The 24075-nt window shown below is 41.4% G+C and overlaps 1 protein-coding gene across 3 annotated transcripts; it reads right to left on the reverse strand.

The window, feature by feature from the left end:
• Window positions 1-1405: 1405 nt before the first annotated feature.
• Window positions 1406-20302, reverse strand: tmem51b (transmembrane protein 51b). Of its 3 annotated transcripts, XM_010901838.4 has the most exons (4): window positions 20072-20302; window positions 19206-19258; window positions 14686-15143; window positions 1406-3328 (listed from the first exon to the last, which is right to left on the reverse strand). In XM_010901838.4, exons 3-4 carry the CDS (start codon window positions 15069-15071, stop codon window positions 2911-2913), a joined length of 804 nt encoding a protein of 267 aa, XP_010900140.1. In that variant the 5' UTR covers window positions 15072-15143; window positions 19206-19258; window positions 20072-20302; the 3' UTR covers window positions 1406-2910. The 3 variants fall into 3 exon arrangements, with proteins under 3 accessions (XP_010900140.1, XP_010900139.1, XP_010900141.1); XM_010901837.4 differs by lacking the exon at window positions 19206-19258; XM_010901839.4 differs by lacking the exons at window positions 19206-19258; window positions 20072-20302 and adding an exon at window positions 15322-15368.
• Window positions 20303-24075: the final 3773 nt, after the last annotated feature.

A 24075-nucleotide genomic window follows, 5' to 3' on the forward strand; every position in this document is an offset into this window, starting at 1 on the left:
CTCTCTCTCCCCCTCCCTCTCTCACTGTTTGTTTGTGTCTGGTTCAGTCATTGAATCCCGGCCAGGAATGTGACTGACTCCCCGGGCTGGCTGTTCCCTGAACGAGTTGTCCCTCCCCCTGCTACCATGGCAGCTGCAGCAGCAGCCACAAAAACCTAGTCGAGCAGACAGCTTAGAAACAGTCTGATCCCTCCGAAACTCTCTGAAATGGACTGGAGTGGAAGGGTGGAGTCTGACCTCAATGGGAAAAATACATTCATTTAATTTGTAAATATCACAACTAGTTCCAAGGAGCCGTTATAATGCATGTAACACTTCTATGAATTCCAAATGGCAGTGGACATTTTCGTTAATAGGCTATATGCTTCCATGGCTTTGATTTCTAGCTATCACAATATGTTGATTAGGCCATTGACAGCCTAAACAAGACTACGTTTTCTCCCTGCAGTGCTTAACAAGAATAATTACAGGTTATCAAATCCCGAACTCCAAAAGTATAGGCTACTTCACTCCAGATAATATCCTAACTGGTCGGCTAACACTTCAAATCATTTTCATAGGTCATATATGAATTTCCTTATACATTAATATATATGCTCAATACTTCTAATGAATTATAATTATGGCATCGTGCTTGGGCTTATGCTGTTTCAAATGTACTAGGTCTACATGGGTTCACGACTTCACTTATCAATGAGTAGTTTATAAGCAGCATGCCAAGTCTTTGTTGACTGCTATTAAAAGGGCAATTCAGCAAAATAGGAAAATTAGTTGAATATTCAATAAATTGTTGATGAAAAAGTAGGACATCAGTGTTTGGAAAAAACATGTACTATTGTTGACAGTATCAGAGATGTGTATAACTGGGTAATGGAGTTCTTTTAATCTACTACGGAGGTCAGGAGCCCTAACAATCTGCTATAGGCTATAGTAGGTAATGATACAATGATGAAGGTAATGACTTATTTAATATGTTACCAAGGCCACATTCAATTGTCAGTGTTCAAATCTGCAGGTGGAAAAGCCACTTGACTCTTTTTATACAATCAGAGGCATGTCTCTATATTTCTATCTGTCCATTGAAGATAATCAGTTATGTGAAAGGCACACCAGTCAGATGGCCATTTGGTGTACTTTGTTTCCTTTGTAAAGTCTCTATAAATGTTGAAGTTGTCCTTGCAATGGAATAAACTCAGAGCAGTGCACTTTCATAGGTCCTCCCCTAGAGGGTGTTGAAATACAATTTAACAGTCTAAAGTTTTAAAAAAAGTATGCTAAACGTTATAGCAATCAAATAAATTAAGATGTTTTTATTATGTTACTTGCCATTCTGGGTGTGATTGTTTTCACATTCAAAATGTGAATTCAAGTTTAGTTATTCAATATTCAGTGTAAAATTGCTGATCCATCTTTGAGGCATACATGACAAAAACAATTCAGTTATGTTTTTTTAATTTCTCAACTCCTCCAAAAATATGCTCTGTAAAACTTTTAAAATAAATACATTTACATACAACCTTTTAAAAACAGACAATACCTTTCATTACTCATAATCTTCAATAATTGTTAAGACAGAAACAAGTACATAAGTAATTTTTACAGACTAAAAGCCATATATACAGTGCTGTTGGTTTAGTTTGGTTCAGTATGGACACAGAGTATTGGACAAAGTTCAATATTTTCTTTGGCAGATGACCAAAGAGAATGTGAATAAAAAAGATGTAATATTCTAAGAACATTATACTTCTCCAATTTCCCTCCCAAACATAACTCTTTCCAGATGAAATGGGTAATTACTTTAAAAATATTATTTCAAGTTCCCTTTTTTTTAAAGCAATTTTACCAAAACATACTGTTATTAACACAGGACATTTTCTTTTGTTGTGCATTCTAATGTCTGCTATTCTGTTGAAAGTAAAGCCAATGAGACAAAACATGAGTTTTCACAGGCAGCCAGATTCTGGGACAAACTGGCACTTTTAACAAAACAGATTTACTTCGTAAAAAAACATATTCAGCAAGCTTGTCTTGTATGTCTGGGTTGCCACTACACCAGTAGTTGACTGGTGGAATGTACACCCAACCAGGTTTATGCAAAAAAATTCCCTTCTTACATGAAAATAATGTATTGGTCAACAGGCTGACTAATGTAACAGCAACAAAAATACATAGTCAGAATTATGCTGCCTGTGTAAAGATTGTAGTAGTGTCATAAAGTTGCAGTTCTTCCGGTCAGACTTCACTGGATTTTACCCTACTGTTGTTTTCATGATTCACAGTCAATGCACTTCAAACACCATGTCAACACAGAAACAGAGCAAGTGGTTCAACATACCTTTAACAATTCCATACATTTAACTTACAGAAATGAAACTACCACTTCCACAGGGCATTTCTTTAGAGTGGTTCACAGTGTGGGATAATACACTGAGTAGATTGATTGCTTTGCTAATAGGCCCACCTGCAGTCAAGATAAGATTACCATGACACTGTCACACATTCCGTCTGAAAGGGTAAGGACACTTCCGGGATCCCAAAGAGGTATTTTTAAACAAGATAATAATATTGTCCTGTAAGGCGAAAGATAATCATGTTTAAAAAAAAATGTAGCCATCTTATTCTAAACAGGGAGAACAGTGTTGCATGAGGAAAAAAAGTGCAAAAAAAAAGAAAAAGATAAAACAAGCGGGTCAACATGGAGCAGATAAACATCACGTTTCAAAGCGCCATGCCCTTGTCTTAGTGTGAAGGAAGAACCCTTGATGCCCTCTGCAGACTCTGAACTCACATCTGCCATAAAACATGCTGCTCTTCAGAAACGCGCACAGTCATCCGTCAGTCTTCCAGCGACAGAGCGGTTTTACTCAATGTTAAGGGGGAGGGGGGCCCTTGGGGGTTGGGGCGGCGCTGTCAGAACTCTGGCATTTTGTCGTCATACTGAGGTGGCGGTGTAATCGGTTCAATGGTCACCTTGGCGTCAGCCGGGCTGCGGATGTTCAAACGGAAGTCCTTCAGGTGGAGTTTCTCTGACTTGATCCTGCGTACCCGGAGAGGCCGTAGAATCCGGCTGGCCCGGCTTCCGCTACGGACGGGTGGGTTGGCAGCGACGGCGGGGCCGGGGGCGGGCTGGGGCTCAGCCGTAGGGCCGCTAGGGGCAGCGTCCCCAGCCGGGACCAACCCTTCGTTTTCCACGGCGCTGATGAGGTCCTCGTAGGAGGGCAGCTGGGAGGTGCTTTGGCGGAGGTTGCTCTGGCGGATGGGGTACTGGCCACTGGTGACCGCCTCTTCATAGCTGGGCACGTCGTAGGCCGGGGCTGCCTCCCTCGCACTGCAGAGAAATGGACCGGGAACAGCAGTTGTCATTTTACATTTAATCAGAAATAATATTACATTGTTTCTATAGATTTAAATATGGAAACACTTAAATAGGTAAGTGGTGCTTCTCACCGGATCTTCTTAACGCACTAAGACGTTTTGTATTGCTAGGTTTGCACTGTTGTTGTAAGTCTAGCAGATGAGAGCCCATCACAATCAAACATAAAAGGCGCACCATTATTGACAAAATCCAATTTTCCTTAACCCCCGAAAACAAATCTACCCGAAAACTAACTAATCTAAGACAAGAATAGCTTAATAAGAGCCAGCAAAATGTCATATAGCCATGTGAAAGAGTATGTAAAACCACAGGAAAGTTAAATTACAAGCGGTTTCATGATAAATCTAACCCAATTAAACAAACCACACAAAAGAAATGAAGTTCACCCATAATTTTACCATCACATAACATTTCTAAAATTAGAATCAGGTGCATCAAAACAGGTGCAAATGATTAGAAAAACATAAAAGTTATTTGGAAGAATCTATCCTTACAGAAAGATTAGAGGCCGTTTTGGTTTAAACTGTGTGGTAACACAACATGCCAAGGTCAAAATACCTATCGGAAGTCCTCAGAATAAAGAAAATTGATGCCCATGAGTATGGAAGGGGTTACAAAGCCATTTACTATCAATTTACTATCAAGTACATAATTCTACTGTCCTACAGATCATCTCGGAATAAAGAAAATTCCAGACCACTGGGAATCTACATAGGTCAGGTCGTCCTACTTAATTCAAGCCAAGAGCTGACAGAATTATGCTCATAGAAGTCTAAGAGCCCCAGGAAAACATCATAGGACCTACAGTCCTCTCTTGACATAATCAATGTCGAAGTGTAAAAGTCAACTGTAAAAGTCAACTGTCAAAAAAATGACAAATTACATTTGCCAGACAACACCTTTTTAAATTCTAGTGCTTTCAAAAGCTTAAAATAAGTAGATATTATAATTGATAATTCTATTATACGCTAAAGTGCTACATGATTCACTCTCACCTGTTTCCTCTCTAGCAACATACTCTATGGAATCCCAGGAATGACAAATGTCAGTAAAAGGTTATTCAAGTAGTGAATTATTTAAAAGGATACTGAAACTATTTAATAATTTCCTTTGCCTACTACAACCCAGTTTTGAAAAAAGTTGGGACACTGTGTTAGATGTAAATAAAAACAGAATGCAATGATGTGCAAATCATTTAAACCCTATATTCAAAAGAAAATAGTACAAAGACAACATATCAAATGTTGAAACTGAGACAATTTATTGTTTCTTGAAAAACATAATGGGCACTTTGAAAAGGTTGGGACAGAGGCAACAAAAGACTAGAAAAGTTGTATAATGCTAAAAAACTAAAACTGGTGGAAAAATTACAAAACTAAGTCAATTGGAAAAAGGTCAGTAACATGGATTGTTATTAAAAGATCATTCCAGAGAGGATGGGTCTGTCAGAAAAGAGGATTCACCACTAGGGAGGGAGGGGTTGACCACTCTGTAAGAGACTGCGCAGGTAAATAGTGCAACAATAAGAATAATGTTTCTCAACATAAAATTGCAAAAAGTTTGGGGATCTCATCATCTATGGTACATAATAACATTACAAGATTCAGAGAATCTGGAGAAATCTCTGTAAACAAGGGACAAGGCCGAAAAACCAATATTGGATGGCCGTGATATTGGATGGCTCTCAGGCGACACGGCAGGCAATTCTGTAGTGGACATCACTGCATGGGCTTAGGAACCGCTGCATCCACAAATGCAAGTTAAAACTCTACCATGCAAAGAAGTAACCATTTATAAACAAGATCCAGAACCACAGCTGCCTTCTCTGGGTCTGAGCTCATTTAAGATGGACTGAGGAAAAGTGGGAAATTGTCCTGTGGTCTGATTAATCTAAATTTTTAATAATATTTTGGGAGTCATGGATGCCGCGTCCTCTGGACCAGTGGTTCCCAACCAGGGGTACTAGGACCCCTGGGGGTACTTGGCCTTTCCACAGGGGGTACTTGAAAACACTCATGACACCATAGACTTACTAGTGAAATGAACATGAGGGTACTTCAGGGATACTCCAAGCAGTGCAAATTCTTTTTGGGGGTACAGTAACTGAAAAAGGTTGGGAGCCACTGCTCTGGACTAAAGAGAAGAGGGGCCATCCGGCTTCTTATCAGCGCACCGTGCAAAAGCCAACATCCGTGATGGTTTGGGGGTACATTAGTGCACATGGTATGGGTGACTTGCACAATTCTGATGGCACCATTAATGTTGAACAATAAACACAGGTTTTGGAACAACATATACTGACATCCAGACAAAGTATTTCAGCGATGGCGTTGCCGATTTCAGACCCCCATTCTGCACATATTACAACAGCATGGCTCCGTAGTAAGAGTCTGAGTGCTAAACTGGCCTACCAGCAGTCAAGACCTGTACAATCATTCATCTTTTTCCGCTTTTCCGGGGCCGGGTCGCGGGGGCAGCAATCTAAACAGAGATGCCCAGACTTCCCTCTCCCTAGACACTTCCTCTAGCTCTTCCGGGGGGACATGAGGCGTTCCCAGGCCAGCCAGGACTCTGAGTTACTCTGAGCTCCTCCTGGGTGACCGAGCTTCTCCCCCTGCGGAGAAAGCTCTTTCGGCCGCCTGTATCCGGGATCTTGTCCTTTCGGTCATGGCCCAAAGCTCATGACCATAGGTGAGAGTAGGAACGTAGATTGACCGGTAAATTGAGAGCTTCGCCTTGCAGCTCAGCTCTTTCTTCACCACGACAGACCGACACATCGACCGCATTACTGCAGAAGCTGCACCGATCCGTCTGTCAATCTCCCGTTCCATCCTTCCCTCACTCGTGAACAAGATCCCTAGATACTTAAACTCCTCCACTTGAGGCAAGAACTCTCCACCAACCTGAAGTGGGCAAGCCACCCTTTTCCGACTGAGGAACCTGACACCCTCCGGCCCCTGGCTGCGCCTAGAAATTCTGTCCATAAAAATTACGAACAGAACCGGCGACAAAGGGCAGCCCTGCCGGAGTCCAACATGCACTGGGAACATGTCTGACTTACTGCCGGCAATGCGAACCAAGCTCCTGCGTCTGTCATACAGGGACCTGACAGCCCTTAGCAAAGGACCCAGGACCCCATACTCCCGAAGCACCCTCCACAGGATGCCGCGAGTGACACAGTCGAATGCCTCCTCCAAATCCACAAAACACATGTGGATTGGTTGGGCAAACTCCCATGAACCCTCTATCAGCCTGTAGAGGGTATAGAACTGGTCCAGTGTTCCACGGCCCAGAAAAAAACCACACTGTTCCTCCTGAATCCGAGGTTCTACTATCGGCCGTATTCTCCTCTCCAGTATAGACTTTCCCGGGGAGGCTGAGAAGTGTGATCCCCCTGTAGTTGGAACACACCCTCCGGTCCCCCTTCTTAAAAAGAGGGACCACCACCCAGGTCTGCCATCCCAGAGGCACTGTCCCCGACCGCCACGTGATGCTGCAGAGGCGTGTCAACCAAGACAGCCCCACAACATCCAGAGACTTGAGGTACTCAGGGCGGATCTCATCCACCCCCGGTGCCTTGCCACCGAGGAGTTTCTTGACTACCTCAGTGACTTCAGCCCGGGTGATTGACGAGTCCACCTCTGAGCCCTCTGCCTCTGCTTCCTCAATAGAAGATGTGACTGAGGAGATCCTTGAAGTACTCCTTCCACCGCCCAACGACATCCCCAGTTGAGGTCAACAGCTGCCCACCTCCACTGTAAACAGCATTGGTAGGGCACAGTTTCCCTTTCCTGAGGCGCCGGACGGTTTGCCAGAATCTCTTCGAGGCCAGCCGATAGTCCTTTTCCATGGCCTCACCGAACTCCTCCCAAGCCCGAGTTTTTGCCTCCACAACCACCCGGGCTGCAGTCCGCTTGGCCTGCCGGTACCAGTCAGCTGCCTCAGGAGTCCCACAAGCCAACCAGGCCTGATAGGACTCCTTTTTCAGCATGATGGCATTCCTTACTTCCGGTGTCCACCACCGGGTTCGGGGATTGCCGCCTTGACAGGCACCGGAGACCTTACGGCCACAGCTCAGAGCGGCCACTTCGACAATGGAGGTGGAGAACATGGTTCACTCTGACTCAATATCTCCAGCCTCCCTCGGGATACAGTCAAAGCTCTGCCGGAGGTGGGAGTTAAAGATCTCTCTGACAGGAGACTCGGCCAGACGTTCCCAGCAGACCCTTACAGTACGCTTGGGTCTGCAGAGACTGTCCAGCTTCCTCCCCCGCCATCGGATCCAACTCACCACCAGGTGGTGATCAGTTGACAGCTCCGCCCCTCTCTTTACCCGAGTGTCCAAGACATACGGCCGCAGGTCAGATGAAACGACAACAAAGTTGATCATCGACCTACGGCCTATGGTGTCCTGGTGCCACGTGCACTGATGGACACCCCTATGCTTGAACATGGTGTTTGTTATGGACAAACTGTGACTAGCACAGAAGTCCAATAACTGAACACCGCTCGGGTTCAGATCAGGGGGGACGTTCCTCCAAATCACGGCCCTCCAGGTGTCACTGTCGTTGCCCAAGTGGGCGTTGAAGTCCCCCAATAGAACGATGGGGTCCCCAGACGTTCCACATCCCTAGAACTAGTTTCCGTGTCCAGGGATCGGGTTGTCGAGGCCCCTGCCTTCGACTGCCGCCCGATCTTCTACGCACCGACCCCTTATGGTCCCTCCTGCAGGTGGTGAGCCCACGGGAAGGTGGCCCCACGTCGCTCCTTCAGGCTTAGCTCTTAGTCTGCTCTTAGTCTGACCTGTCGCCCAGGACCTGTTTGCCTTGGGAGACCCTACCAGGGGCATATAGCCCCAGACAACATAGCTCCTAGGGTCACTCAAGTACTCAAACCCCTCCACCACGTTAAGGTGGCAGTTCATGGAGGAGTCAAGATCTGTCACCCATTGAAAACATTTGGCACATTATGAAACGGAAAAAACGACCATGGAGACCCCAAACTGTTGAGAAGCTGAAATCCTAGATGAAGCAAGAATGGGAATACATTCCACTTTCCAAACTACAGCAGTTGGTCTCATCAGAGTGCTGTAGCAGCAGTTGGTCTACTAGCCCCGGTTGTTCTGTGAGGCCCCCCCATCAATGAATCTCAACAGGCACTGCGTTGTCGAAACCAGTGTTGCCAGATATCGCAAGACAAATATCGCCAGCAACCGAGGCTATCAAAACAAGCAAAACAAAAATGTTTTGTACCCTTTCAGTTAGGGAGCTGCTCAAATGGGGCAGAGTACCTGATGTTAAAGTTACATTCAAAATCTTAAAATGTTGCAAACAAACAAAAATATTTATCTTAAAATGTGGAATTACATTTCAAGCCAACCTTTCTTTCACTAGCTAACTACAAAAGGTACAATATTTTCCACAATGTTTGTGAACACACTGATGTTGAATACAAAGCCAACGATAATGTATTTGCTGTTGTTTGCAAACAAAAGAGAACTGATTGAACTTTTATTTATAGTCGCTCTTAGTTTTAGTGGTCAAAGCAATACACAAGCCCAAATAATAACGTAAATTTCAGAAACAAGCCCTAAAAACCATAACAGACTATTTCCAAGCAACTTTCTGAAAAAAGTCCCAAAGTCGCTTATAATAAGCGGACATCACAAACACCTGTCTTGATTCATTTCTGTCAACATCCCTTTTCCAATCATTTCCTCCTTTGACCTCACCCTCTCCCTGTCCCCTCCCACCCACGCAGGCAATGCGATGAAGCGGCTGAGGTTCTGATCCAGTCACTTGTCATCTCCTGTCTGGACTATTGCAACACACTGTTGGCTGTGCTCCTCGCTCAAGCCACTGCAACTTATCCAGAAAGCTGCAGTCCATCGTGTTCAACATTCCCAAATGTCACCCCTCTCCACCGCAAGCTCCACTGGCTTCTGGTAGAAGCTTGCATCCACTACAAGACCATGGTGCTTGCCTATGGAGCCGCAAAGGGAACTGCACCTCCCTACCTGGCTATGCTTAACCCTACCGGTGCACTTTGCTCTGATGTCTTCTGGCCATTCAACCCTCACGGGTGGGCAGCTCCCACTCAGTCAACGCAAAACTCTTCTATGTCTTGGCGCCGCAATGGTGGAACAAACTTCCCCTTGAAGCAAAAAATGACATGGCAAAAAAAATGTATACGCTTTTCTTTACTTCCCAAAAAAGCGAAGGACAGCAAAAGGAGAGATCTGTGGCTTCAGGCCATCCGCAGAGATTGTGCAAATATGGTCAACTATGGGATCCGTCCAGTCAACACGTTTATGTCTGTGGCAAACACTTCATCATTGGTTAGTTAATGATGCTAAAGTCAACAGTTATAATGTTAAAAGTAAAAGAAGTGAATGTTTATGCTGCATCGAAAAGGCAGTACATAGAACATTCTGAAAATTCACTTCCCTGATGTGATTTAATGTCATGATTATCGTCATAATAATCACAATTCAAAGTGTGTCTAAATGCTGCATTAATGCCATGATAAGAAAATTATATAGGGAATTGAATAAAAAATTAAGCAACAGATGTTATTGTTCATTTCAAACCTTTGTTGCAATAAACATCATTCATTTGTAGCCTACCTTATAGTTGCAGGGTGCTAGTTAGCTTGCTAAACAAGTTTGCAATTTAATTAGTTTACAGTAACGTCACATTGAACAGACTACCAAAACAGCAAAATAAAGTGACAGATTTAATAAGGTAGTTGTATATAGCCGATCAGGATAATGACACCTCCGGCAGGGTTGGGTCGTTTGTCCACTTTGATAGAGGCAGACTGAATGGACACTCAACCCCTTTTTCTTGTTGTTTCTCTATATAACGTATTAAATAATTGTTTGCCTGACTGGCCATAGTGTTTGTGCTCTTAATTGCTAAAAAGCAATATAGATTTATTTTTTTGTACGATTTATTGGCTAAGACGTCAGATTTTGTATTCACCGCCAGTCAAATTAAATGGCCTGTTTTCTCCCAAAAAGGGGCGGGGGCATGACGCGAAGGCAAAGTGCCCTGATGAGTTGCTCGCATCCCTCGCAAGCTTCTCTCATTGACTCAAATTCCAACAGCTGCAAACCAAGCGTGCCGCACAAACCCTGAAAAGTGAAGCCAAAACGTCTCGATCGCCCCCTAGTGAGTGGTCCCAGTATAGGTCATAAACCCCGCCCTCCCCATGTTATTCAATGGGACGCGAGACCAACTAAACAATTAAATTACCCTTCAAATATATTTTTTCCGAAGCTGGTTTCTGTCATTTACTGTAGTTTGTATCACGCTAATGTAAATTCAAGAGTTTGTTTTTAGTTTATTTAATGCTCTAAAAACGGTGGTGTGACGTCGTGATTCACAGCTGTGATTGACAGCTATCTGAGCCGAGGAGCCACTGAATCTTCGGAGGACTGAGGAGATTGGAACTTTACATTTAATCTCTAAATTTCTATAATTTCACATGGACATAATGGGTTGTTCTGCAGTACATTGTGCTAACCGATCTGGCATTTCCAATCGATCTTTGAATTTTTTTCGGTAAGTTAAATTTATAAGCTATTTAATTAGTAAATAAATGTAATGGGCTAGCTAACGTTAGCTAAAAGACAACAAGCCTCGTTAATAGCCATGTTAATAGCTAGCAGGTGATCGTTAGCTAGAAGTTACCAATTATTTTTGTATTAGGCCTATTCTAAATTAAGGTTAAACATGATGTAAGTTAGGCTATAACATATCATCTAGGTTTAACAAGCAAAGGTTGTACTGTACTTGGACTTGCGATTGATTACGGTATGCGCATTCTGCGAGGGAGAGTGAGGGCGGGGCACAGGGGTGGGCCGTTGATTTCGCGGCTTTACTTCCTTCTCGCTACTGCGCATAACTACTGCGCAGAACTGGTCCCAAGATCGCTATCTGCGCAGACGCAAGTCCAAGATGTCAGCGCCGTATCAGGACACTGGTGGCTTCATTTTTCACCAATGGAAAAGAGCGAAAGGGCGTCGTCCATTATATTTACAGTCTATGCTGCAAACACTGGTTGATGTTACTGTAGCTATCTAGCAAAACGTCAGTTAACCGCTAGCTAATAAAGTGTGACCTGTAATTCAATGCAGCGAAAATGAAGTTTGGTGACGGTTATAAATGTGTCTCATTGTATTGAGCGGTAGAAGTAAAGAAATGTCTAACATATCCTTTGTTTCAACTAGTTACTGAAAATCAGCCACCAATGACAGACTACCTCAGATTCCCACAAACTCACTGTAGTATTACCTGCAGTGTTGCCAACTCCTCAGTAATGAAAGTCGCTAAATGATGTCATCGCCTAATTTGCATTATTTCCCCATCAGCATCATGAATGGATTTTTTTAAATTATTTTTTTAAACATACAAAACTCTCGTTGGGGAAAAGAATATACATGCGTTTTTACAAACGTTGTCCATGTACAAGAAATAATCACTGGAGCAGAAAAACAAAGAACAAATCAAAAAAGGGGGCGATATTTAAGTCAAAATCAAAAGGCTAGAAAAAGAATACATAAATAAACATTTAGAGCGACACACAAGGGGAGATATCATCATGGATTAAGAGAAATGCACATGATGGACGCTGCCTGTAGGAGAGGAATAACGTTGTAGGAGAGACAAAAAGTGAGTAAAACCCTCCTCCTTTATCCGGGCTTGGGACCGCTCTGGCAGAGCGCATGCGCAATTCATTTTTAGTTAACATCTCCTGCTCTGACTGCTGCTCGGAGGAACTGCTGTGCGAGGACTGGGCCGCCTGTGAGTGCTTTTAGATGGGGGAGGGGCCCAAGGCGGCATTCGCTGCTCGTTGAGAAGAGTAAGAACAAGTCTCCAATAACACCACAAAAAGTCGCTAGATTTGTTGCTAGTCGCTTTTATGAGAAAAGGTCACTAAGGGGGTCTGAAAAGTCGCTAAATCTAGCAACAAAGTCGCTAAGTTGGCAAAACTGATTACCTGACCGACGTGCCACTACTGAGGACTGGATCAAACCATTATGAGGCAAAGGGAGGGGGTCACAATCTTTTGAAAATTAAAAAACGCGCTATTAAGTCTCTATAATCAGCACAAGTGCATGTTATAAATTCCATTTATTGAAATTCCATAGTTCACAGTACTATATTGAGAAGGGACAAATCATAGATTTCCCAGTATGGCAAATGTAAATGACCATCCAGTCAATCTTTGCCTTTATCTTTGTTTGATAAACCTAGTAGCGCCCAAAACCGGTAACGTAACTTCTAGAAAGTTTTTACACAATGATTTTGACCAGTTGTCAGTTCTTCCAGGAAATGGTAAGAAGCTCTAGTCGCTAATATCATGTGTAGGTCTTCAAACAATTACAATGAGGAAATAAAGTTATAAACACTGTTTAAGACAAATGTGAGTAAATAAAATTGCGGTCTGACCAGTGGTTGTTGCGTCATTCGAACCTAAACGTTCTAATGGTGCGTTCTAACAAAATGTTCTAATCACACCGGTGTGATGTATGCTTCTGGGACCGCCCTAGCCTGATCACATTGGTGTGATGTACGCTTTTGGGACCGCCCTAGCCTGATTACACTGGTGTGATGTACGCTTTTGGGACCGCCCTAGCCTGATTACACTGGTGTGATGTACGCTTCTGGGACCGCCCTAGCCTGATTACACTGGTGTAAGGGCTAGAATGCATATTGATTTCTGATAACGGGACAGTAGAATGGACATTAATTTCTGATGTGGAATATAATGATGTAAAAGGCCGCAAATCTACTACACCTAGAAATCCTATATGGAGACATTTATCCCACTCGCATCGCAAATGCCGATGAACATAAACATATGCTAGCGCAAACTGTTTTTATTCACATTTACATGTTTTATAAATGAATGTATGCGTATTAATATTCGTATTGCTACAGAAGCAAACTGTTTGTTCGACACATCCTCTTTTTAAATATAAGACTGAGTGGCATTTGTAGCAACATAACCATGAAAAAACCTAAATGAATTAACAAAACATGTAAATATAAATCGCAAACATTAATTTCTACTAGTAAATGTTTGCTTATGTTGTTGTTTGCATACACTGTGGTATAAGCGGGACATCCATTATTCCAAGGTTATGTACTTATTGTTTACTTCAGTCGCATTTCAAAAAGAAAACTTTTGATACAGAATTGAAATATTTTTTATACTTGACATTGATAGTGTAGGTAATCAGAAACATACACCTAATTTCATTCAAGCAGTTAAAACAAATCATTTAATAGCCCACAGAATTTTAGCTAATGTAATTATACACATGCAATCCCCCCAGCCCCGGGTCGTCTCTCTGCGCTCCGAGTGTTTTTAAGGTCTGGTGACGCACCTGCTGGTAGGCTGTTCCAAATGAGAAAATAAGTACCTGTACTGTGATCCAGGCAGCTCCTGCCCAAATCAAGCACAGAATATGGATGGCTTTGAGGCTCATAAAAAAAAGAGAAAAGTGTTTTAACACTGATGAAAAACACAATTACCACATTAGGCTTTAACAGCCATAGTAAAGACCAAAAGTACTGAAACAATGCTGTGGACAAATGAGTCAAAGGAGGAATTGTTTTTCCACAATGTCAGATGCCATAGTTGGCAAACAAGAAAGACTGCTATTGAACAGATGATACCCTCATACCAACTATAAAGCATGGAGTTGGTGCCTTTACGGTTTAGGACTGCTTTACTACCTCAGGACTTGGCCAACTTGTCGTCATTGAGTCATGAATTCTTGAGGAGAATGTGAGGCCATTTAAAAAAAAAAAATAAACAGGTACTGAAACAAACATGGAACGTTCAAAAGGACAATGATCCAAAACACACAAGTTATAACAGTGACTCAAAGAGAACAGAGCACAGATCTTAATCTTATCAAAATACTGAGGGAACTTGAAGCGGACTGTGCATGGAAGACAGCTTTTGAACATGACACTGTTAAAGCAGTACTTTAAAGAGCAGTAAAAAAATTCATCCAGTGACAAGAAATGCTACATAAAAAATTTTCAGCCAAAGAGGACATCACCAGCTATTCACGCTAGGGCTGCACTGTTCCACTTCATACAATTGTGTTTCTGTAGATTTTTGAGGACTAAATTATTGCAGAGTATAATCTGTGGTCGATTTCATGAAGGTGACCAATACTTGAGCTGACTCTATATGAGGGTTAAATCATACTAGCACAAATCCTCTGAACTCCTTGGATGACTCAGATCAGACCGGGTTGTGGTTATCTAATTGAATGATGTACTCACGTCTGTTCTGCCTCCGCCTCATGGTCCACAAAGGGCACACTCACGGCCCGTGCTGCCTGCCCGCTCTGTCGCTCCCTCCGTTTGTTCCTCACCCCCAGGCAGATGGAGAGCAGCAGCATGCCCCCCCCTGACCCCACCAGCACATAGGCAATCGATGAGGTATTAACAGCCTCTTTGTCACTGGCGCCGTGGTCGACTGGCACCGTGACGCTGAAGTTACCCGGAGCTTTGGACGTGTGGCCGACTGCATCCGCGGGCACCACCGTCCACACGATCATAATGATGCCCAGGGCTATCAGCCCCACCCCCAGGGCACACAGGGCGTACGAAGAGCCTGACCGACTGCCCCTGCGGCTGGACCCTGCTGGCACCCCGCTGGAACACATCCCCCCCCCCAGCTGGTCCTACCGGCAGACACAGCACCAAACAGCACCCTGGGGAGGAACCGCAGTCCTAACCTGCAACAAAGCGGTAGAAAGCGGGGAGGTTAGTCAGGAGCATGGGTAAGTTGTAGCAGCACAATAAACCGGCGAATGGGCTTGACTAGCTGAAATGAGATCACAATGAACAACTTCCTTGAATAAACACAGTGTGACTGGAGCCAAAGCCAGGGTGGTTCTGGGAGGCCAACGTTACCCTGGGTTTCGTCCAGTTCACTCATGCTTTTGCTATGTTCCTGTCTGTACAGACTAACTTGTTTCCGCAAAACGTTGAACAGACTCTGAGGGACGTCAACACCCAGTGGGGTGGGCGTGGCGAGGTGTGACTCGAAGCAGAGAGATGTAATTTAAAAGGACAGTGACCATGTTGACTGTTCCACAACCTAAACCTTCCCTGTTTTTTAACTGGAAATGGAGTGCGCCGTTTCCATTGAATTGAACATTCCTGACTATAAAAACAAACCAAAAGCACCTCCGAAGGTGCGTTCAGTTTGCCAAAACTAAATGTTCCACAATACACTCCTTGAGTGGACTTTGAGATATGATATCTCCTGTTGCTTGTGTATGGCAAGGTGTGGCTAGGCCCAGTAAAGAGTGTCTTCTTTGTATAGATATCTAATTGTAATTTGTATGCTTCATTTGAGTCACACAGTGGGGAAAGATAATGAAAGTATACATTTTTTTCCTGAAAGAGCAGTTCAATAAAGCTGCTGGAATTGAGCCAGCTAGACAGCTAAATTAATGTAAATGAGCCATTTGTGACCAAAAAGCACCAGGATAGCTGTCTAGGTCTAGACTATTGTAGTGGAACTTAAAACAAAGAATGTTCAAATAACTTATACAACTAACTGAAATCCACCCGAATATATTGGAGGTAGGGGTCATGGCAATTTAAATACCTTGGTAATTTATGACTTTATACTGTAGTCTTTAATTACTGCCCTGGAGATTTCTTTGGTGGCCTTTTCCTCCCAACACCACGCACACTTTCAGGATGAGGAATCGAGTTTCATAACTAATGTGTTTAACATCAAAGCATCATAAAGGTACTTTAAATCCACTTGTTGCTTTCCAGTTTACTGCTAGAATGTCAGTGTCCTTTAGAAGAAGTATAAAATGTAATCAAAATATATTTCATTCTCACAATCATACCTCCATATCATACTATGAGTCAATGTTAATGTGGTTTAAACAAACACACTGGGCTGGACTTCCTTTCAGCTTCAAAAGTAGCAAAGGGCCTCCAAAACAAACAGTCAGAAATCTGATATTCTCTGGTGGATTTCTTACTGTCTGTACAAAGAAGTCTGTCGTTTCAACATGTAGGTCAACATCTCTTTAGCCAAGATTATGCATGTATGAAGCATATGGAAATTACAAATGCATGCAAAATCTCAAAAGAGAGTGTGGTTAATATGAAGACGACATGAAAAGCTATAGACATACTGTAGGCTTCATTCATGAGCCTACTTCTGAAACATGTACTGTCATCATGAAAACCTCCAATCAATTTCCGGCAACGCCCATATTATTATGACATACTGCATGTGAGAATGCAACAATTTGAATGACAAAACACAATGTTATTTGGAGACCAAATTGGTAAAGTATACACCTGAAGCAGACCCCACACCAGGAAACACTCCTATCAGCAACAAGTTGGCACTTGATCACCAACACTGGGCTATTGAGCAGTGAGTATTTCCTATAGCCTGGTTCGGTAATGACTGATGTCACGAGTTGGTCCGCAGACCCACGGACCCACCCAGATCAACGGTACATGCTGCTGTGGTTTAATGAGTTGGTTATGTTTTCCCGGCACTTGAAGCCAAATGAGCAACAGTTAGATGACAAAGTGTATTTGAACCTCAATACTTACCAGTGTATCCCTTTAAGACTACGATTTACATATTTTCAGCAGTAAACTGCAAGAGAGAGGGTCATTAAGTGTGTATTGTAACAGAATGGCTCTAGGATTGTTATAGCACATCCAATTCACTTGGGGGGCCCGCGCAGACCCCAGTCTTCCAGCTAATAAAACAGGATGTTTTCAGTACCGTCGTCCAATCTACAGAAACTGCGTGTTGCCATGATGCCAGCATAAACTCATGTTCTGAAGAATTCAGGCTGGAGGCAAAGAGGTCCAACTACAGTAAAGGGGTGTACTTAATAAATTGCTATTAAATATATTTGCTCATTGTAGAAGAGATTGTTTTGGACCTCAATACAATATAATTTAAGAGATGGTGCTCAAAATTAAACCTCCATTAGAGACTTCCATTCTACTACACTTCCATGTCTTCCCTGGAAAATATTACATTTAAATTACAAAACAGAGACAAAATATTTTTTAATTATTTTAAATACATCTCTATGTATGTTGTGGCCATTCAATAGCTAAAGGTTGCTCAACAACCTCATCTTCAGGCAGAGTTATTTGGTAGTAAATAGTGAGCAGTAGCTAGACAACAAACAAGGCCATTCATTAGTTGCCCAGTATACTCCAAAAACAAAAGGTGCTTTGTGCTTTAGGGGTTCTTCACAATGCATTTGTGGAGGCAACTCTGAAAGTTCCCTTTAAACACGTTCTTCAAATAAATATTTTTATTTTTTGAGTAGGTATTATATGTTCATATTATTATTTGAGTAACAGGTATAAATATTTCTTGACAATACCCTTTGACATTTTTATTTAAAGAACTTATAGGGCTTCTCATACAGTTTCAAATTAAAAGTATACTCTAAGAACCTTTTCTTTTTATTGTAGACTGTCGCTAAACGTAGCTAAAAGTAGGCTGTAGCGCTGGCCCTAGCTACCGGAAAGTAGGCTTTAGCAGTAAATCGTAAGACAATCGTGACAAGAGTGCTCAGCAATCAGTAGAATGGTGCATTAGATTTACATATACACCAGCATTGCACAGTTTCTGTAATCAGTATATGCACATGATTATAGTAGCTATGTAGAATACATGTTCATCTGATTAGCAGAAGCCTACGTTATGAGAGGTGGAAAATCTGCACGTAATCTTAGTGTCCAGTGGTTCCATGGGTTGCCAGCTCCTCTAACACTGCCTTGTTTGTGTGCTGTTGCTCCAATAATGGCTTTAATAATAGGCTAGTCCAAGGAGTTTTCTAGGCAGAGACCAAAGGGTGCTTTCTAAGATGGGCCGCGGCAGGTAGCAAGAGTGCTTTGTTAACTCAATTAGCCTACATTTTGAGCATTAAAAATACCTGTGCCAATAGACTAGCTGGGTGCCCAGTAATCCTGCCCAGTGCAGCCACTGACTGACTGACTGACTCTCGTGTCTCTCACCCTCCACCTTTTTCGTGTGCCATCCTTGCAGTAAAGGCTTAGAAACATTGTGACATGTAATTCAAAACAATGCAATTTGCCTGATGGTTATTGTTAAAAGGTTGTGTTGCAAGCATAATCATAGGATAGTTAAATGAGCTAATGCTGAATATGTGAGCAATGTTTCCAGTGCCATTCTTTTCAGCTCAATGGTTACATGTTTAGAATTGCTTGAAATTACCTTTAAAATTAATTAAATGCATTTCAGCTGCATGGACAATTTTATAGAAATGTAGAAAATTGTCTTCACGATCCATTTCCAAGATGCGGGCTACAATTCTCAAATTCCGCAGCTGGGCGGTCCGACCTCAGATATCACCATGCGACCTTCCACGCCCACCACCTAAGCCCCTTTTGTAACCAGAAACAACCCTGAGGGTGGCCAGCAAGTCGTTTACAGAAACACAGACATTGCAAAAGGCCCAGTTATAGAACTAGACGCAGTTCAACAACATACTTAATGAGAAACTTGTTAAACCAAGCCAGAGATACCCGGTTCAAAAAACGTATGGATTGGAATGTAACATCTCCCAAGCTAAGAGCTTGAGAAAAGGATTACAGAGCAAGCTTTTTTTACAAGCTACAGTATGCCAGTCATACCTCTACAGGACATTTAGCCACACAAAACAGCTCATCCAAATCAATGTATTGTACACAAAAAAATAATTTATAACGTGTGGTAATGGTTGACGTTTCCTAATGTGTAAATGTCATCAGGGTTAAATTACCTGACCACTGGGTATGCTTTACCATCCCTTGAGAATCTTGCCTGTGGCCACTGCTGACACAGATAATACATCACTTAAACCTTTGTTATGAACACAAAGAATGCCTAAATGAGAGAAATTATAGAAATGGACAGGATATTGTGCAAACATAAAATGCTGCTTGAGTAAATGTTTTCCAGCACCAGTCCTTTAAAAAACAAAATTGGAGACAGAGAATAAAATCAAGTTCCACAACTCCACCCAAAGGTTTATTTGGGCATTCAGCCAACATTTTCCATATTCAAAGCAAAAAGACCAAGTCTACAGTTGAATAGCTGAATGTGTGTGGCTTCAGTCTCATTGTGAAAATGCTTTGACATGTGGATTACTAACTTACTAATAGCCTCTATGATGAATCACTCAAAGATGCCTCAGAGAAACGTACCATTCAATCTTAAAGATGTATAAAAGATCACGCACGCGCGAGACTGGTGTCATGATATGCCATTACCTTTCTATTATGACTTAATATTAGTTAGCTGCTTATATAAATCAAATCACGAAACATGATCATTGCGCCTATACAACTTGCATTCTTTATTAGAGAATAACGCACAAGTCTTATATAATGAAAGAAAAAACATGCTGAATTTAGCCATACGCCTACTAATCAATCGCTACCACCTGTGAATTAAACGTATTCGTAGAGTCGGAAAACTTCAAATTATTAACAAAAACATGATTGTTACCAACTGTGTGTCATTGTTCTCTTGACATCTGACAATCAGATACACATTTTTGTGTCATTGTAAAATACGGCTTAATTCGTTACTGTTGCATGAAAACTGTTAAACGTCAAGGTGATTTGCAATTTGAGACGACCTTACCTTTCCCAAACGTGTACGCTCAACAACTTCCCTCCAAATCGAATATCCGGTTGTTTCGCAGGTGTTCAATATGAGGATATTGCTATCCAATATGCAAAATTGATTCCTACTGCATAAAGAATCAGTAAACGATATTAACTGTGTATTTCCTCCGATGGCAGACACTATAGAATTCAAGGAATATGTTAAACAGGAACTTTGCCCAAACCTCCACCGGTTGTGAAGCGTTAACTCTTTGCTCCCTCCTTGGTCTTAGCGCACGTAGGTGTACGTTCAGTGATGATCTAATATTTGGATTTATAATTATATTTTCCCAAGCTGACCATTTTGAGAAGTGTCTGATCAGAGTAATTATAAATTAAAACGAAATGTATGAAATTATACTAGATGCTTTTATAAAAAGATCATTGAAATTCAAATAGATTATTCATAACAAAAGTGCTCAATTGTTTATGGCATCTAATGTAGGCCTATCAGTTTCAAACTATTTTACAGCAATGCCTCATTACAAAGAATTAACATATTTGAAATCGCAACATACAAAAACAATATGAACTCATATCTTATTAAATTGTAACCTGCCCCATTTTTCTGTTAGGGGGAGTTCACCTGCTAGTCGGATTTATGGGAAGTTGACCTACGTAGTTCAGTATTATTGTGATTTACAGCTTTCGAAGTCGGAACAGTTGTTCAAATATTACGATTCCGTCTAGCTTTCTTTCTTTGCTAACATTGCAAACACTATAGATTTTTTTTGTCATTACGGTCCGACCATCTGGAAAACATCGTTGTTGACAAATTTGGCAAACCTGATTGTTATCATCTTGTAGTTCAAATTGAACTCGGCGTTAGTTTATTAGGTTGTAGCTTGCTATGCGTGTGTGAAAGTGGATCATTACCATTATTAAACCACAACGTTTAACACATTTCGTTTTTTCTGTAGCCTAACGTTTTTTCTGTAGCCTTTTGTATTCAAACCACGTTTTACTCGTTTAAAGTAGTCTATAGGTTCCCCCTTTGTGTGTTCAGTTGGGTGCTGGGATTGGTGTTAGTAGGTGGCGCAGCTGACAGACCTGTTTCCTCTTGTTCTTTATTTCCCCTCCAGCTGGTCGCATGTGAGAAATGGCTGTGGAATGCTGAAACACACTGCTATACTTTAGCATGTTGTTTATACAGCTCATAAAATTTTACTACAATCATGTTTCGTAAAGGTTATTATGTAATTGATATCCTTGACATTCTCCCGGATGGACTTTATCTGATACATTAATTGTATTGCAAGCTGTACACATATTTAAAAGATGTTATTCACTATGACACAAAATAATTGATTAGTAGATTATGAAACAGTGCACTCCGAAAGTATTTGGACCACAGCATAACTATTTTCTTTGTTACACAAGTTACACAATGACCATGGGATAAAGTTCAGACTCTCTTCAATAGGTATTTTCATCCATATGAGATGAACAATTTAAAAAGTATGGTACATTTTGTACATGGTCCTCCAATTTTAGAGTACCTAAAAAAGTATTTGGAGAGTTTAACATGTACATTTAACTGGTCATGTTTATCAATTAAGTGGCATTTTCCCAGGGGATGCTGTTCCAGGCCTGTGATGGAGCCATCTATGCCTTCATGCCTGGGCCTTTATGTCTTCAGTCTTGTCTATATCCTGTGAAAGGCATGCTCAATTGGATTCAGATGGAGCAGCTGACTTAGCTGGTCAAGAACCTTCCACATTTTGTCTCTGAAAAAAACCTTGGTTGCGAGGACAGTGTTTTAGGGTCATTGTCCTGCTGCATGATGAGCCGCTATCCTATGAGTTTTGAGGCATTCTGTAGTATCTGAGCAGACAGGATGTTCCTGTTAATACCCAAATTCATTCTACTGCTGCCGTCAACAGTTACATAATCAATGAAGACAAGTGAGCCTGTTTCAGGGACAGCGATATATGCTCAAAGCATAACATTTCTCCACCATATTTAACAGATGCTGTAATATGTCAGCTTTTCTACTTGTGACTGTTTTTGTCATCACTCTCATACATGTTGATCTTTATTTGATAGGCCCACCATACCTGCTGCTGGCTCTTTTTGGTATTTCTTTTTTAGGCCATCCTGTTTTTGACATTTATTTTGTCTTCATACTGTCAGACACCAGCAACCGACTCAAAATGGAAGGCCTAGTATAAACTAGACACTTGAAATCTCATCTGCATGAATTATTGATACAAATATGCACACCTGCCCAATGAGAAAGAGCTGTTAAACCAATTGACCACATAATGTTAGCACCTTAAAATCAGAAGCACTATGGACAAAACATATAATTTCTATAGTCATCCAATATAGATACCTTAAAAAATAAAGCTGAAAATCTCCACTTTGACATCATAAACTTTGTATAATTTCAAATTTAAAAAACCATCTACTGTTGTTGCTCATTCTATGTTCCCCATATACATTCTGATTCTTTTGCACTTTCTTAAAATAACTAACAATTATCTCTAAAAGTATGTTGAAATTTGGTCGCCACAATTACTCATTTAAATGTTAATATTACATAACCTTTGATTTTGATTAAAAACTTAAAATATCATTATAAAACAGTAAATAAACAGAAATTGCATTGACAAAATGATCCAAACTGTAGACTCAATATTACTGCAATGAAGTGCTTTCTATAGCCATAGATGAGCTTCCTGCACCGTTGTGGTGTCAGTTTGGCCCACTCTTTGGCAAACTGCTCCAGTTATGTCAGATTTGAAGGTTTTACTGTGGTTTGCAGAACTCTACAAAAGGATTTAAATGTGATTTTGATCTGGACTCATTGCTGGCCACTTCAGAACAGTCCAGTGTTTTACATTGAACTATTCCTTAAGACTTTTTGAAGTGTGTTTGGGGGTCATAGGGGAGACCCATAACCTTTGATGGAGATCCAGCTTTCTGACATTGGGTTCAACACTCTGCTCCAGAATGCCTTTGTATTCTCCTGATTTAATAATAGGCTCCTAATGTTTTAGGCTCCTAGTGCCAGTGTTTTAGGCTCCTAGTGCCAGAGGCAGCAAAGCAACCCAAAAACATTGCTGTGCCTCTTCCATGTTTGAATGTGGGAAAGGTGCTGTTTCCTTTAAAGGCTTCAATTGTTTTCTGTAAACATAGGGACAGAAGTTATAATTTGGTCTCATCTGGCCACATGACATTCTCCCAGAAGGATTGTTACATTCAGTTGTGTTATGGCAAATTGCAGTAGTTTTTTCTTGTTTCTCTATCAGTACTGGGGTCCTCCATGGTCTCCTACCATACATCGCCCTTTCATTAAGGTGGCCATGGACTGAGCGAGTAGAAATTGTTGTACCTTGAGTCTGAAGGTCATCTTGAATCTTTGTGGCCATTGATTGCTGTGCTTTCTCCAGTGGCACGGGCCGTACTCTCTTGAACATTATGTTAGGGGAAAACAAGAGCATCAAGGTCTCTGTAGATGGACTTGTAGCCTTGATGTTGTTAATGCCTGGCTATATTCTTGTGTCTGATCTCCTCAGACTATTCTCTGGCAAATTGGCAAATTAGTTTTTCTATTCAAACTGGTTGGATGAAGGACATTCATACTACAGGCACCTGAGATTCATCAAAAATGAGTCTGATTCTAAAGTAAAGGATAATCTCCTACATTAAATCAAAATATATTTGACTACTTCTAGAACGTGCCAATAATATTGTCCAGGCCATTTTAGGATTTCTTTGTGGAATAAGCTCAGATTTTAGTAAATTATTGCAAACAAAATAAATAAATATCTGAATACCAAAAGATTTTTAAATTCTAACAGTTTTCTGTACAAAATTGTACATTATCTGAATAAAGTGCAAGGGTGCCAATATTTTTGGCCACAAATATATCCAGCAGAATTAAAGCCTTTGCAAATGAAAAACAAAATAACTTGTTTCAACAATATTATATGCTGGGTGGCCTCTGTTGTACCAGAATGTTTAAATCATCTTGAA

This window comes from Esox lucius, chromosome 17, assembly GCF_011004845.1.
Source record: "Esox lucius isolate fEsoLuc1 chromosome 17, fEsoLuc1.pri, whole genome shotgun sequence".
NCBI classification, from domain to species: domain Eukaryota; kingdom Metazoa; phylum Chordata; class Actinopteri; order Esociformes; family Esocidae; genus Esox; species Esox lucius.

Bases quoted from the DNA above. Each gene is read 5' to 3' on its own strand.
- tmem51b (XM_010901837.4), bottom strand. From the start codon at position 15,071: ATGTGTTCCAGCGGGGTGCCAGCAGGGTCCAGCCGCAGGGGCAGTCGG. The intron at 3,329-14,685 runs GTGAGTACATCA...ATTTCTCTGCAG, and splicing joins GAGGCGGAGGCAGAACAGAC to TGCGAGGGAGGCAGCCCCGG.